Source organism: Paroedura picta, chromosome 13, assembly GCF_049243985.1.
Source record: "Paroedura picta isolate Pp20150507F chromosome 13, Ppicta_v3.0, whole genome shotgun sequence".
Lineage (NCBI taxonomy): Eukaryota > Metazoa > Chordata > Lepidosauria > Squamata > Gekkonidae > Paroedura > Paroedura picta.
In genome coordinates, this window is record NC_135381.1 from 43782077 (window position 1) to 43796750 (window position 14674).

At 49.0% G+C, this 14674-nt stretch overlaps 1 protein-coding gene across 3 annotated transcripts in view; it reads left to right on the forward strand.

Annotated features, from left to right (window-relative positions):
• LOC143823229 (vascular endothelial growth factor receptor kdr-like) overlaps window positions 1-14674 on the forward strand; it is a 157571-nt gene that overhangs the window by 103860 nt on the left and 39037 nt on the right. For 2 of the 3 annotated variants that reach the window (XM_077309336.1, XM_077309337.1), the window contains exons 13-18: window positions 1513-1806; window positions 5361-5507; window positions 6160-6285; window positions 7267-7373; window positions 9517-9652; window positions 12850-12954. In XM_077309336.1, the coding sequence (XP_077165451.1) occupies window positions 1513-1806; window positions 5361-5507; window positions 6160-6285; window positions 7267-7373; window positions 9517-9652; window positions 12850-12954 (915 nt within the window). The remainder of the gene's footprint in view (window positions 1-1512; window positions 1807-5360; window positions 5508-6159; window positions 6286-7266; window positions 7374-9516; window positions 9653-12849; window positions 12955-14674) is intronic. The other variant, XM_077309338.1, reaches the window with a different exon arrangement.

The following is a 14674-nucleotide window of genomic DNA, read 5'->3' on the forward strand; positions in this document are numbered from 1 at the left end:
CATTGCCTGATTGAAAGAACGGTCCAGCCACTGTGCCACTGGGAAGACAGGAATCCTGGAGACAAGAGTGAACTCTTGAACACTTGTTCCCTCTTGTTGATCCTAAAATTAGAACAAAGTTCTCCCTCTGTCACAGTATAACTGGGTGAGGCCTGAAAGGGGAATGGGACAGGACACTAAGAAAAACCCTTCACATATTCCAGTGGCTATGGCCACACACACCTTGCAGGTGACTGGATATGGGCCTTATCTATTATTGTCTTTGAAATATATGCCTTGACTCTAGAATCTTTATCTTTAGGATAAAGTTGTCAGGGTGATCCCCAGGCAAAGGGCCACAGGAAAGGAGCCCTCTGGTAGGGAAGAGCCTTTGAGCTCACAAGATCACATGGCTTGTAATCCCTCTTGTGCATGTCAGTCCTAGCACACACTTACTTAATCAGCCACAAACAAAAACACTTAACAGGAACTATTCTTCAGCAGGGTATAAAACAGGGAACTCACCCACAAATACTGTCCTCACTCACACACACGGAGCAACCTCAGTTAGAAGAAGGAAAAAAGAAGGGGGAAAACCTTCGCCGCACCAGTAACTCCCCACGTGCTTCTTGCCTTCTCCCCAGCTGCTCAGCTCTCTGTCATCAGGAGATGACACTCATCTGGAATGGCACGAGTAGGGAATGATCTGTGGGGTGGCAGGAGTGTTCCATTCCTCCTGTTATCTCAAGTGGCAGCTTTTTCAATCTTGTTTCTTGGGTGAGAGAGGAAGGTTCATCTATAATTCAGGTCCCCCAGATCTGGGCAGACGCTCCTTATAGCTACTGGAGTTTCATAAATAATTCCAGACAGACAAGCATGTAACTCATCCAGCCAACAGAGACATAAATAAAATATTGGGGGGGGACACCGTGGGGTAAATATTTCAGTGCCTTGCATTGTGACATTTGCAGGTTAACTATGGCAGGGTTTGCAGTCAGGCCACAAGGTGAGACTCATGTAGCCCACCTCTGGTACACTTTCCAGCGGGCTCCACTTGTGTCCTGAAGTTGTGTCCTTAGCAAAACATAATAACTCACAGCCCTGCGGGAGTTAAAGGCCAAGAGTGGCTATCTAGGAAATCTCTGGGCAGCTGGTCCTTCACAAAGGCGAAGCCTTTAAAATCGTTACAACTTTTACTCAAATGCAAAACCAGATTTCCCCTCAGAAATGCCCATCAAAGAAAGAGGGGGTCATCTTGAATTCTCATACAAGTTACTAAAAATACATTGTCCACAAGGGTTGTCATTCATTCATTTGATTCCTCCAAATTCTCAGCCAAGGCCGACAGCCCTTCAAATAATTCTTCCATTCAGGGTCATCTCCTTTTTGAGAGAGTACAGTACATACCATTATGTATGGTTTATTGTTATTATTATTTATTTATTTAATTTGTATACCGCTGTCCCCTGTGGCTCAGGGTGGTGTACAGCATATCTTCAGTCCTGTGTTCTGTGTCCTCTTCTGCTCCTCTAGACATGCCATCCAAACTGCAGACGGATCAGCAGATCACGGCAATCGTGGCAAGCAACGTGCAAATGACTTGCAAAGCCAACAAGTACCTCTACAACCACCTCTCTTGGTATGATCCCGTCTCACAGGCCATTCCTGCCGCCTTGACCCGGCAGAAAGTTGACAACTATTCCATTTCCTTGACGCTGGATATTAAGAATGTTTCGCAAGCCCATGCCGGGCTGTACAAGTGCAGAGCCCGAAGCCACTTGACGGGCACCGAGGAGCTAGAAAAAAGCACCTTGCTCCGCATCAAAGGTGAGTCTGGGAGACAGGCAGCACGGAGGCTCATGAGCCAAACAGAGCCCCCCTCCACACCACATGGGGCCACTTGGCTTGATCCAGCTTGGTCGGCTAACAGCTCTCCAGGGATCGCGAGATTGGGACTCCCCCCCCCCCCCCCCGATGCAGAATGCAGCTCAACAACCAGGCACCACATTTGAAGAAGAAGAGTTGGTTCTTATATGCCGCTTTTCTCTACCCGAAGGAGGCTCAAAGCAGCTTACAATCGCCTTCCCTTTCTTCTCCCCACAACAGACACTCTGTGAGGCAGGTGAGGCTGAGAGAGCCCTGAGATTACTGAAGAAGAAGAAGAAGAGTTGGTTCTTATATGCCGCTTTTCTCTACCCGAAGGAGGCTCAAAGGGGCTTGCATTCGCCTTCCCTTTCCTCTCCCCACAGCAGACACCCTGTGAGGTGGGTGAGGCTGAGAGAGCCCTGAGATTACTGAAGAAGAAGAAGAGTTGGTTCTTATATGCCACTTTTCTCTACCCGAAGGAGTCTCAAAGGGGCTTGCATTCGCCTTCCCTTTCCTCTCCCCACAACAGACACCCTGTGAGGGAGGTGAGGTAGAGAGAGCCCTGAGATTATGGAAGAAGAAGAAGAAGAGTTGGTTCTGATATGCTGCTTTTCTCTACCCAAAGGAGGCTCAAGTGGCTTACATTCGGTATTGTCTACACAGACTGGCAGTAGCTCTCTAGGCTCACAGGGAAAAGCGTTTCACATCATTTTGTGACTACCAGGGGTGCCCTTCTGAGCCTTCCAGTCCATGCCCCAGGGTCTTCAGCTCTCCTGTCCCATGGCTCCCTCTATGAGGGCTCCATCACCTCCAAGTCTTCCCTCATTTCTCCGCTGTCTCTCTGTTCTTCCTTTCCTCCCCTCTTTCCTCCAGAGCCTTTGCTCCTCCTCCTCCTCCTCCTTCCTTTCTTGCTTTCTCTTCCCCCCTCCTTTCCACTTCTGCATTCCACTTCTCTTCCTCCTCAATCTCCTGCTCTCCTCTCCTTCGGTCTTCTGCTTGCCTTTCTCCTCCCTTGCTTCTGACCCCCTGCCTATCCCACCCCCTCTCCCTTTATACTCAGTTGCTTTGCCGTACTCCACCCCCAGGCCCCCACTCGAGGTTTCAAAGTAGCACCCACGGCCACACCCAGCTGGGTGTCAGACAGTGAGCAGCTGGGGCAATCTGGCTGCCTTCAAGACCATGAGTGGCACCATTAGGACCGACAAAATCTTGTTCTAGATATAAGCTTTTGTGTACATGCACACTTCTATATCTGATGAAGTATGTATGCAAATGAAATCCCATACCTGGAATAAAACTTGGTTGATCTTAAAGATGCCACTAGACTCACTTACTCCAGGGTTAGACAGTAAGAACCCTGTTAAATGTGTGTAAGTCAAGGGCCGTCAGTGACTCCGTAGCATTTTCATGGAAAAGACTAATTTGCCATAGCCTCCCTTTGCATAGCAACCCTGGAATTCCCTGGCGGTCTCCCATTCAAATACCTCCAAGATCTGACAAGATTGGACCAACCTGGGCCACGCAGGTTAGAGGAGGGGAATGTTAGAGGTGAAAAACTAAGAATGCTGAGAATTTTGCATTAAATGTTTGAGAGCTGAACTTGGTATCATAGAGTTGGAAGGGATCTCCAGGGTCATCTAGCCCATCCCCCTTGCATAATGAAGGAAATCCACAACTACCTGCCCACCCACAGTGACTCCAATTCCATGCCCAGATGATGCCCCCCAAACCTCCTACCCACGCCCCCCAGAATCCCTGCCCAGCCTAACCTGGCGGAAATGAAGCAGTCAGTTTGGGATCTTGAATGGAGTCCCAGCCCTGCTAGAAGGGATAAAGATTGCCCCACTTGCCCCACTTGTCTGGGGTGATGGATGGGTGATTCGGTTCAGATAATTTCACACTCAGAAGAAGACTGACAGTCCAAATACACCTGGAGCTGTTAATCTTGTTAAGGATTACTTAGGTGGATACTAAATAATAGGGTTTTTTAATGCAGCAGTTATGATCAATAAATTTATATCACTTGATTTAACTGTCCGTGTCAACAGTTGCCTGCCCAACGGAGCAGCCTGGATGGATGGAGCAGCAACTCAGTTGGGATGTGTGAGAGCGTGCATTCACGAAAAACGGATTGCTCCGTATTGTACCATCAGGAAAAAATTGGGCTAAGCAACCTGACCAACAGCCACAAATGTACCGACAAACGGATGAACAGCCCATCAAAGAATGGGCTTGCCTTTCAGGATGACTAGCGAATGGGGGGGGGGTCAGCCAAACTGGGGGGCATTTGGCCAGGCCTACTAGAAAGTATAAATGTATTCGGGTGGGAAGGTACTGGTCCTCATGGCTGAAGAGAAGAAATACAGGAGTGGGATTTCCCAGAAACCAAGGCAAAGATAAAGAAAACTCCAATTGGATTCTGTTTTCTGATCTTATGATATTTGGCCTTATTTTATCATCTTAACTAGACTCCTGAGCTGCGGGCATTAAAAGCCACATCGTATGTCCTTGGTTAGGTAAGCTATTTAAGGAAGCTCAACTAACAGTTGTCAAGTGTCAACCTTCCTAATCTTATCAAAAATAATTTCCTGGGAATGACATGATACACACTTCAATGCTGACATGTTTCTTGGCACTAAATTAGTGAGCAAAGATATTCAAGTGATATAAAAACAGCAATCTCTGGTTTCACAGAAAATCCAGGAGCTCATAATCTCACACAAGGACCCCACGCTGCAAAACTGTTCTCACCTGCTGTCTGTTGTCCACCATGTTCTCAGTAATTTGTGGAGAACATGCAAATTAGATGCTTCTCTCCAGTTTATTATAAATCACCGCAGAGTGATTTTTATTACCCAATAAATGTCTCCAAGGCTGCTGAAACTGCAAAACTGTGGTAACACAAGTCCAAAACAAACCCCCACTGTGAAGACCACAAGAATGAAAAGCAAGAAAAGTCAAAGTGGAGCAACTTCTTAACTGGCTGCTGCAACTTTCTCTAGGCCTGGGAGAATTCCCCGAAAAATCAAATGGACCTGCCAGTTTCATGGGTGGTGCTGGGGAAGGGGGGGGTTAGCTGCAACAGCAGTAGCCCCCTTGTCAGGATGTTGGTTTTGGCAACTCGGTACCAGAAAACATTTCGGCTTGGAAAAGCCCCCTCTGTCAGTAGCTTGGCCTGCAAGATCCCTGACCCCAAGCTATCTAGGACCTTATCAATAAGAACTTCCGTTCTTCGTCTGTTTGGATTTCTGTAGTTGAGTGCTTTGGAATACATTATATTCTGCTGATGCAATCTTTATACTTCTTTTCCAGGCATTTTATTTTTAAATTAGGGTTTGGGTTTTATTTTGCTTACCAGGAAAAAAATGTGTTTGCAAGGAGGATAGAATCATAGAATCATAGAGTTGGAAGGGGCCATACAGGCCATCTAGTCCAGCCCCCTGCTCGACGCAGGATAGAAACGCAGGCCGTTAGAAGACATACCTTTAAGGATGCTTGTTGCTTTCCGTTTGCAGTAAAGACTGCGCCCCACATCCTGGAGAACTTTACAGATCTGGAGGTGAATATCAGTGGGAAGATTGTTCTGGAGTGCAAAGTAAATGGGACACCAAAACCTACCATTGCTTGGCTGAAAAACGGCTATGCAATCACCCCTGCTTCAGGTAAGCGTGGATCTCCTAAACTCTTTGGTCATGGGTTGGTGGGCTGGTGGAGTCTTTGGGTCTTGCACTAAAAATAAATGATGTTAGTGTTTTAAAGACGGAAAGACATGTCCTTCTCCCCCTTTAAAATGTTTATAGTAAATCCGGGGGCCTGGCTTCAAATAAGAATGCTGAGCGTAAGCTAGAGGAGGCTTTAGTCCCTCTCCCAGGGCTTCCGTACCCCCAAAGCTCTAGGTGCATGCTGAGGCTACAGGAATCTTCTGGTCACGCTTTATGGACAGAAGGAGATTCATGCGTTTCATCTGGCCCAGTTCCGTCCTTAGACACCAGATCACAATTCATGAGGCAAGAAACGTTTAAAACTGAATGTCTCTTCGGATTACGCCCGGCTTGTGAACCACAATTTATTCTGAACCACGATTTATTTTTACGTCCGTGTGTTTTAGTTTGTATAATTTAAGACACTGGTTGTGGATGGCCTCAAGCCCTTATGGAGAGGCAAGTGATAAGTGCTTTAAGTAAATAAAATTTAAAGAACAAGGATAGTTGAGGCAAAGCCAGTACTTAGGAGCCCTGCAATTGCCTTTTGGAAACTTGGATTCCTCGCAGACCTTGCCGTCCACGTTGAATTGACTCCCAACCCTTTCCTCAGGGATTTCCATGGAGAATAACACCCTGGTGATTGAGCGGGTGAAAAAGGACGACGAGGGCCATTACGAGTGCAAAGCAGTCAACGAAATGGGCCAAGACAGCGCCAGGGCCCTTATCAGGATCCAAGGTGAAGTGGTCATGGAGCGGCCAAGTATTGGATTAAGCAGCTGGTCGATTCAGGCTGTCCAAGAAAATATTCTAAATATATCCTGTATGCATTTTAAAAAGGATGGGAAAGGGTAGACGCAGTGCAAGTTAATAGCCAAGAGTCTGTCTGCATCTCAGAATGAGCATGAGCTATTGACAATGGCCATTGCTTTCCTATCGATTGGAAACAAGAATAGAACGGGTTTCTTTCCTTGCCGATACCCTGGAAGAATCCTGACCCCCTTTCATCTTGCACTTTGCAAAAGATGTGATGCCCACCTCTTCTGTGTGGCTTCCAAAGCCCAGGAACATCTTAAGGCTAGTTTGCCCTTGACAGTCCCGTTTAATCTTAGCAAAATCTGAGGAACGGGATGGCTGCAGATCCAGAGGGACTTGAAAAGAGAAAGGTTAGGAATGGTCAGCGTTAACCACATAGACCAGCCTTCTTGATGGCCCTGGAGGGTTTCTCAAATGGGTGGGAGTTTTAAAGGCTGGAAAGGCTGCAGGCTCCCAGGCAGGGAACTCAGCAGCAGGGGCAGCTCTCACAGGGCAGGGATCTGCAGCCTCTGAGCCTCAGAGGGAAGTGGAAGGAGGAGGGGATGGTCAGGGGTGGGGGCCGGAAGGAGATTGGCTGGCTGCTGGACAGAGAGGCAAGCTTGTTGGAGGAGGAGGCACGTAGGGGCGGGACAGCCTCCCTGAGTGGGTGTTAAGCGCTGAGTGGCACTTAAGCCATGAGACACGCTCCTCCTTCAAGACCTTCCCAGAAATATTATGTGGAACAGATCCGTAGGTGTTCTTTACTGTGATCCCTGGCAGGAGTGTCTCAGATCCCTTGCATCAGGCAGAGTGCAGTGCCACACAAGGGAATTCCTTCGGGTACTGAGCATCATCCTTTTCAGTTCCACTGCTGGTCAGTGTAAGAGTGTAAGAGGTTGAAAACGAACCACATCTTTCATTGCAGGCTCCGAAGAGAAATCCAACGTGGAAGTCATCATTTTGGTTTGCACTGGTTTAGCGGCCACCCTCTTCTGGCTCCTCCTGACCCTCTTTATACGGAAACTGAGAAAAGTAAGAGGGTCTCCGTCGTGTCAGCAATGGGGCACAGAGGTTCTTTAGTGCGAGAGGGACTTGGGTAGACGGGGGGCCCTGCTGGGTTCTGCTGATAGGGGTCTCGGTTGAGAGTCAGTAAAGGCCTTGCTGTCATGATTGTACATTTGGAGGCGTGACATCAACATACAGAAACTGTGTCTGATGTAGAGGTTAAAAAGCAGCAGCTTCTACTCTGGTGAGCCAAGTTTGATTCCCCACTCCTCCACATGCAGCCAGCTGGGTGATCTTGGGCTTGTCACAATCCAGTTAGAGCTGATCTCAGAGAGCATTTCTCTCAGAGCTCTCTCAGCCCCACCTCCCGCACGGGGTGTCTGTTGTGAGGGGAGGAAAGGGAACGCGATTGTGAGCTGCTTTGAGACTCCTTCTGGTACTGAAAAGTGGAGTATAAAAAAACTCTTCTTCAAAACCTTTGTACACATGTCCATCTATATCCAGAATGCTTGTTCATGCAATGATATCCCATTTCAGCAGAACTATTAGTGCCAGTTAGCAGACTGAGGTTACAGAGCAAAAGGGCACCTAACAGCATCAAAAGCATACAGCTGTGTTCAGACAGTGTCAAAAGTTACCCCACTGAAAGACGGGTGCTTTTTGATACTTGAAAAAACAGATTCAGGTGAGTAGTGGTTTTGGTCTGAAGCAATAGGACAAAGGTTGAATGCCGTGGGCCCTAAGAGCAACACAGTTTAATTCTGGGTATAAGATTTCATGTTAATCGTACAGATGCTGTGGACTCAAAGGGGAAACTTACAGAGACTGATATGGGTTTAGTTGCCAGCCTCCCGGTGGGGTAAGGAGACCCTCCAGAATTCCAACATATCTCCAAATTGCCACTGGAGACAATAGCCGTGTTCTGTGGGCTGTGATCGTTTTAGTTTTATTTATTCCCACATTTCCAGACTGCCCCCATCACGCCTGGCATCATGGTGTGGTTCACAGCATTCATATATACAGAATACACTTAAAATAAAAACGATGGCAGTGCTAAACAAGACCGTGCCTGCCCTGCTGGGCTGCACCTACTCAGCTGGGCGGTTGTGCTAGGACAGCCAGAGACCAGTCCAGGAGTCAGCAGCCAAGGGAGACGGAGTTCACAGCAAGCTGCGAGGGAAGCGGAGTCAGGATGAGCTGGATTCAAAAGCCAGGGAGAGAGTCAAAAGCCAAACTGGATTCAGGAGCGAAGTGAGTAGCCAAGGTGAGGGTCAGGAGCCAGGACATAGTTGATGCTGAGCTGGGGGGCTGGAACTGGGAGCGTAGCCAAAGTCAAGCTGGGAGTCTAGAACTGGGACTGTAGTGAAAACCAAGTCAGGGGTCTGGAACCAGGAACATAGTCAAAGCCAAGTCGAGGGTCTGAAACCGGGAGTCAAAGGAGCAGAGCTTTGCTGCAGCGAACAGAAACGGGTCGTCTGTGAAGATGGGCAGGGAAATGCACACATTGCCCCAACAAAGGGGCTTGTTCCAAGGTTGTTCTGAAATAGCTAAAGCCAGGTGGAGCAGCCCTCAGCCAAAGGGCTGCACTTAGAGCCAATCCTCATAAGAGGAAGGAGCTGCAACCGGGCCCCATTGACCTGGACAGTGAGCTGCCAAGCAATCTGATCTCTTGACAGCTGTCAAGGTAGATCACACTTGCTGTTGCTGCCGCTCTGGTGAATGCCCAGGGCTTGCAGGGGCCTTGGTCTGATGCCGGTGATGCTGCCCCTCTGGCAAGTCCCCACAGCTTGGAGGAGTCTTATCCAGGGCTTGACATAAGCTGGCACAAAGGGCTGCATCTCAGCCTGGCTAGGCCCAGGCTGCGTTGCATATGGGAAGCCCAAAGCCAGGTCTCCCAGTGGCTCCGGGAGCAGATTGAGGGGCACCTCCTTGCCAGCACCCCTGGTGCCAGTGCCGGTGGTGCAGCCAGGGCAGGCATAACAAATGGGCCCACTCTTATGGGCTGGGTCAGTGTAATAGGTTCCTCTTCATCCTCTGTTTAGGGAAGAGGGTGGGAGAGAAGCCTGTTAGGCCAGCTGTTCTTACAGCTGCAGTGAGGAGACGTCCTTTAATGCTTTGTTGTTGGTCAAGTCTATTAACAAAGTGTCTTCCCCCTCCCCGCCCCCTGCAGCCTGATGCCACAGATATTAAAACAGGCTACCTGTCCATCATAATGGATCCCGAGGAGATGCCTCTGGATGAACAATGTGAACGTCTCCCATATGATAGCAGCAAGTGGGAATTCCCCAGGGACAGGTTGCGCTTGGGTAAGTGCATCAGGTGTAGCGGCTTCAGGGTGAGCGCTTTGGGACTTACTGGCCTGGCTAATGTTCTGATGAAGTGGGTTTTGACCTTTATTCAAAAAGACAGAACCATTCTCAGATCAGCTGCTCTGGGCATTACGATGGACCCTAGGGGACTACGATTCCCATGAGCCCCTGCCATCAAACCATGGACATCTGGAGGACTACCCCTGCCCTAGGGTATGTTCTGAAGCCTACACAAAGCTCACGCAGGCTCCGGCCTGGCCTTGTGGGGCCTTACTGTGAATATGAAGCTGACCTATGGAGTGTGGTCCATCTTAGCTCAGTATGGTCTTCTCTTGGGGGCAGTGACTTTTCAGAGCCTTAGGCAGATGGATGTCTTTCCTGCTTCCTGTTACCCAGGGTCCTTCAACTGAAGTCACTAGGGCAAGGGTTCCCAACCTTTCCGAGCCCGTGAAAAATTTGAAATCCTGACACAAAATGGCTGCCACAGGAGGCATCAGGGAGTGAGGTGATGCCTAACTCTTAACAGAAACTCTTCAGCATTTCAAGCAGAAGCTCTGGTGAATTGGATGGCTTTTAAAATGAACGTGTTTCAAAACATTGCCTGCCTTCTGACACACAGTGAAGATCCTCATGCTGTGATGGCCTCTACTGCTGAAGCAGAATCCACAGGTGGAATAGAAATGGACGGCACCCAGCAATGTGCCGAAAGAACAAAAAGGAAAACAGGCCGTGTGGTAGCTGACTGATGGGTGATTGTACAAAGCTCCCAGGTGTTTGACCGGGAAGGCTTCGTCGGGGGCAGGGGGGGGGACAGTTCCAATGCTAGGTGAATGCACTGCATCCCCCTGAAGAAGCCTGCACAGTGAAACACCAAGGGGCTTCATAGAATCATAGAGTTGGAAGGGACCTCATGGTTCATCTAGTCCAACCCCCTGCACTAAGCAATAACACATCAGTCAGCAATCTTCTGTTTATTTGAAGATCTTCTGGCACCTGGCATATTCTTCTATTTTGTTCTTTAAAAATCCACAAAACCAATAGGTTCTCCAGTGGTCACTCAAAAATGCCGCCACCTCCCACTTTCTCAATACTCTTAGCAGGCACCAGGAAGGTTGGTAGCGGGTGCCGCATTGGGAATTCCTGCCCTCCAGACTGATTCTGGGACCAGCTGCATGCCAAGGCTGCCCTCCTCCACAGGCCCTTTTCCCAAAAGACCCCATCCCCCAACAGGCTTGTTGCTGGATGCTGTACTGGAAGAACTGGCAGTGACGGGGCCGGCTGTCTTTTAGGGATGCTCTAGCACTGGTCTTCCCACTGAGAACCCCTGACAAGCTTCCAGTTAGCCCCCAAGTTCCCGCTGCAGGGACGGAAGGGCTTTTGGACATTCTGCACAATTCAGCGGCTACCAGCTCAGAGGGAAAGGGAATGGTCCAGCCTAGCTAGCCCTTAAAGCCCTGAGACAAAAGTGGGCTTCAGAAACCACGGCGATAGCACGCAAAAAGCACCCATGATGGGGTTAAATGTGCAGAGGGAATTTTAACTCGGTGGGTTCCGCGGACTAAACCCACTCTCAAGTGCAGAGCTCAAATACAAGATGCTGGTTTTAGCGGGGGTTTTGCCACTCTTCCGTCATGCAGATTCCCCCAAGGACTCAAAATGCTCTGAAGTATCTTCAGATCCAGCCGAACATTTTGCAGAAGGGAACAGCATCCTCTCTGTCAATAGGGTGACCTCAGTGAGGGCTCAGATGAAGAGGGCAGATTTCTCACCTATCGTCTTCAGATGCAAATAGTACATTGTTGCACTAACTGTGGGATTTCAGGATGTATGTAGCCCCAGAGTCTACAACACAAGGGTTTGCTAGATGTGTTGGGCTTGTGCATTCCTCTTTAAAAAGCGCCAGTGATTAAAACTTCCCTTGGAAACTTTCTGACGGTCCAGCCTTTCTTAAAATTGTACCTGCATGTTTGTTCCACTCCAAGTGGTGACCAAGAAGCATCCTTCTCCATATTGTGGGCAATTCCTACAAAGCCCACCCAGGATATGTTGTTTTTGAGATTGTTCCCTGCACACAGCTCCTCCTGCCTCGGTTTAGATTTCCTTGGGACTGGGCACGGGGTGGATTAGAGCAAGATTCTTTCCATGAATGAGAAAACCGTAGCAGGCGGTGTTGGTGACCAAGCAAAAATCTGCAAGAGTCTAGATGCAATTGTCATTCAGGAATATCCACATTCTCACCACCCAGGTCTAGCTTACCTAGTCAGTCCAAGGTGACAAGATCTAATTGCCCCTCTGGGTCACAGCACACGCAGCCGATCTTCACAAGTAACAAGTTCAGGGATCTCCGCGCTCTTAGCCTGGCCACCTTGATGTTCCCTACAGTGCCTACTGCCTCTGGTGTTGTTTTTAAAACACTTGTATCACTGCATATGCTCATAAACTCTGTTCAGTTTATACATATGTTTCAGCACGTGATATGAGCCTGTTCCGGACTGCCGGTCTCTGCTGCATGTGACCGAGGCTCCAACATATCGCTCTCTTTGCACAGCAACCAATATGCATGTTTCTGTCATACCCAGGGCTGTGTGCATGCTGCAATGCCATGCGAATGTATCATAGAATCATAGAGCTGGAAGGGACCTCCTGGGTCATCCTAGTCCAGGGGTAGTCAAACTGCGGACCTCCAGATGACCATGGGCTACAATTCCCATGAGCCCCTGCCAGCGAATGCTGGCAGGAGCTCATGGGAATTGTTGTCCATGGACATCCGGAGGGCCGCAGTTTGACTACCCCTGATCTAGTCCAACCTCCTGCACCATGGAGGACACAGAACTTATACAGACTGTTGTTCTCGGGGGGGGGGGGGGGAAGGATTCAAACATGGTAATTTTCTCATCTATCTGGTTGTAAAGATGCCCTTTAAATTGTCTGGTGGTGCCCTGCGTAAATCCAGGCCCCTGCCCATGACTAGCAAAAGAAGAATACGATATGCAGAATATCAGAGAACAGTGGGAAAAGTCATGCCAAAACCATAGCCGTTGTGCAAATACACCTTGCATAATTTATACGAGGCACAGAATGCAATTTTCTTCGTTGCGGAATTTTATTGATGCATATGCCACACAGCCCTGCTTATATCTGATGCAAACTGTTGTCACTTTCCTCTGGCTCACTCTTTCCTCTTGCTTCTCTAGGTAAAACTCTGGGTCATGGTGCTTTTGGGAAGGTGGTGGAGGCGTCTGCTTTTGGCATAGATAAGTCTTCAACCTGCAAAACAGTTGCCGTTAAAATGCTTAAAGGTACACTCCTCTGAGCCCCAGCAGGCTCCTCTCAAGATGTGTTCTGCTACACTGAGGGCTCAGGGAAGGCGGATCCCTACTCCCGCACAAACAGGGGGCATTGCTGGTTGTTCTGGTTGCATTTTCCTACTTCCACATTAGTCTCTGGCAGGGAGTGGGAAAGGCACATGCAGATTTCAAGTGAACTGAACTCATCCAGACTTTTACAAAGGGGAAGGAGGAGGAAATAGATCCAGGGCTGCCATTTCAGCTGGCAGTTCTGTGTTAGTTTTAATGTAACTTCAGATGGATTGTATGCAGAGAACAGAGGCTTGGCCATGTGGGAGCAATTAAGTCAGCTGCATAATGTATATACCGTATTTGCCGGCGTATAAGACGGCTTTTTTCCTCTAAAAAACATGCCTCCAAATGGGGGGGCCGTCTTATACGCCGGGTGCACTTCAGTCTGGGCGAGTGGCGGCGGCAAGCAGCGGTGGCGGTAGCTCCCCCCCCACTGGGCGAGCGGCGAGCGGCGGCGGGCGGCGGGCAGCGGCTCCCCCCCCCCACTGGGCTCACGGCTTTGAGAAGAAATGTTGGGGGGTCGTCTTATATGCCCAGTCGCCTTATACGCCGACAAATACGGTATATATCAGTGTGGAGCAAATTACACTGGGCCGTGTCCTTGGCCGCTGATTACGCCTCTTATTCCTGGCAGAGGAGGGGCACTGGCCTCCCGATCTCTGGGGTCGGGAGGGAAGCAGTTTATGGACACAGTTGAATCTAATGGGCTGAGGCTAGCGATAAACCTTTGAGCCTAGACCTTCCAGAGGTAGAGAAGCTCAAGCGCCTGAGAAGGAGAGATACAGAGAGAGCAATTCCAGGATGATGGGTTCGTCATGACTAAAATGAAGGAATGCAGTGCGGCTACATGGGGCAGATGGTTCCTCCAAATGACATTTGCATTCCAATCCCCCGCAGGCACTTGAATATAAATCCTCTGGCTGATTGCATGGACTGATTTTTTTTTATTGTTTGATTGGTGTCACAAATGCATTTGCTCTGCCTCTGCAAGCAACTGAATGGGTTCCTCACTCCCTTTTCCTTCTTGCCGTGTAACTTTGGTGATCCCTTGGCTTAACAGTTCCAGATCTTCTCCTAGATCCTAGCATGGGTTTCGGCCAGACTCCTCTTTCCTTGGGAAGGTAAAGGGCCACTTAGATTGTTCAGGGCCATTCTGGGCGTTTTCAGGAAACCCATCCTGGGGTTGGCTGTGATCCCTTCATACATCTGTAATGTGGAATACACGTCTCAGCTTTTCATCACCCGTGTAGATATTTCCAGAGACATCCTAGGGGAAGGGTGAGATCCCTCATAATCCCTGTCTGCAGACGGTGCATCATTTCTGCATTGGTAGCAGCACTCAGAGATCAGCCTGCAGCGGAAGAGATGGGCCAGCATAGTGGTTAAAGTGTGGTAGTTTCTAATCTGGTGAGCCGGGATTTATTTCCCGCTCCTCTACATGCAGCCGTCTGGGTGACCTTGGGCCAGTCACATAAATTCTCAGCCAAGCCTACCTCGCAGGGCTGTCATGTGGATAGAATGGAGGGGAAGACAACTAGGCAAGCCGCCTTAGGTCCACACTGTGGAGAAGGGCAGGGTATAAATAAATAACAACAACAACATTAATAAACCCTCTCCTCTTCCTATCCAATTTAGCCTCGCAGCCTGTCATTGTGAGGGG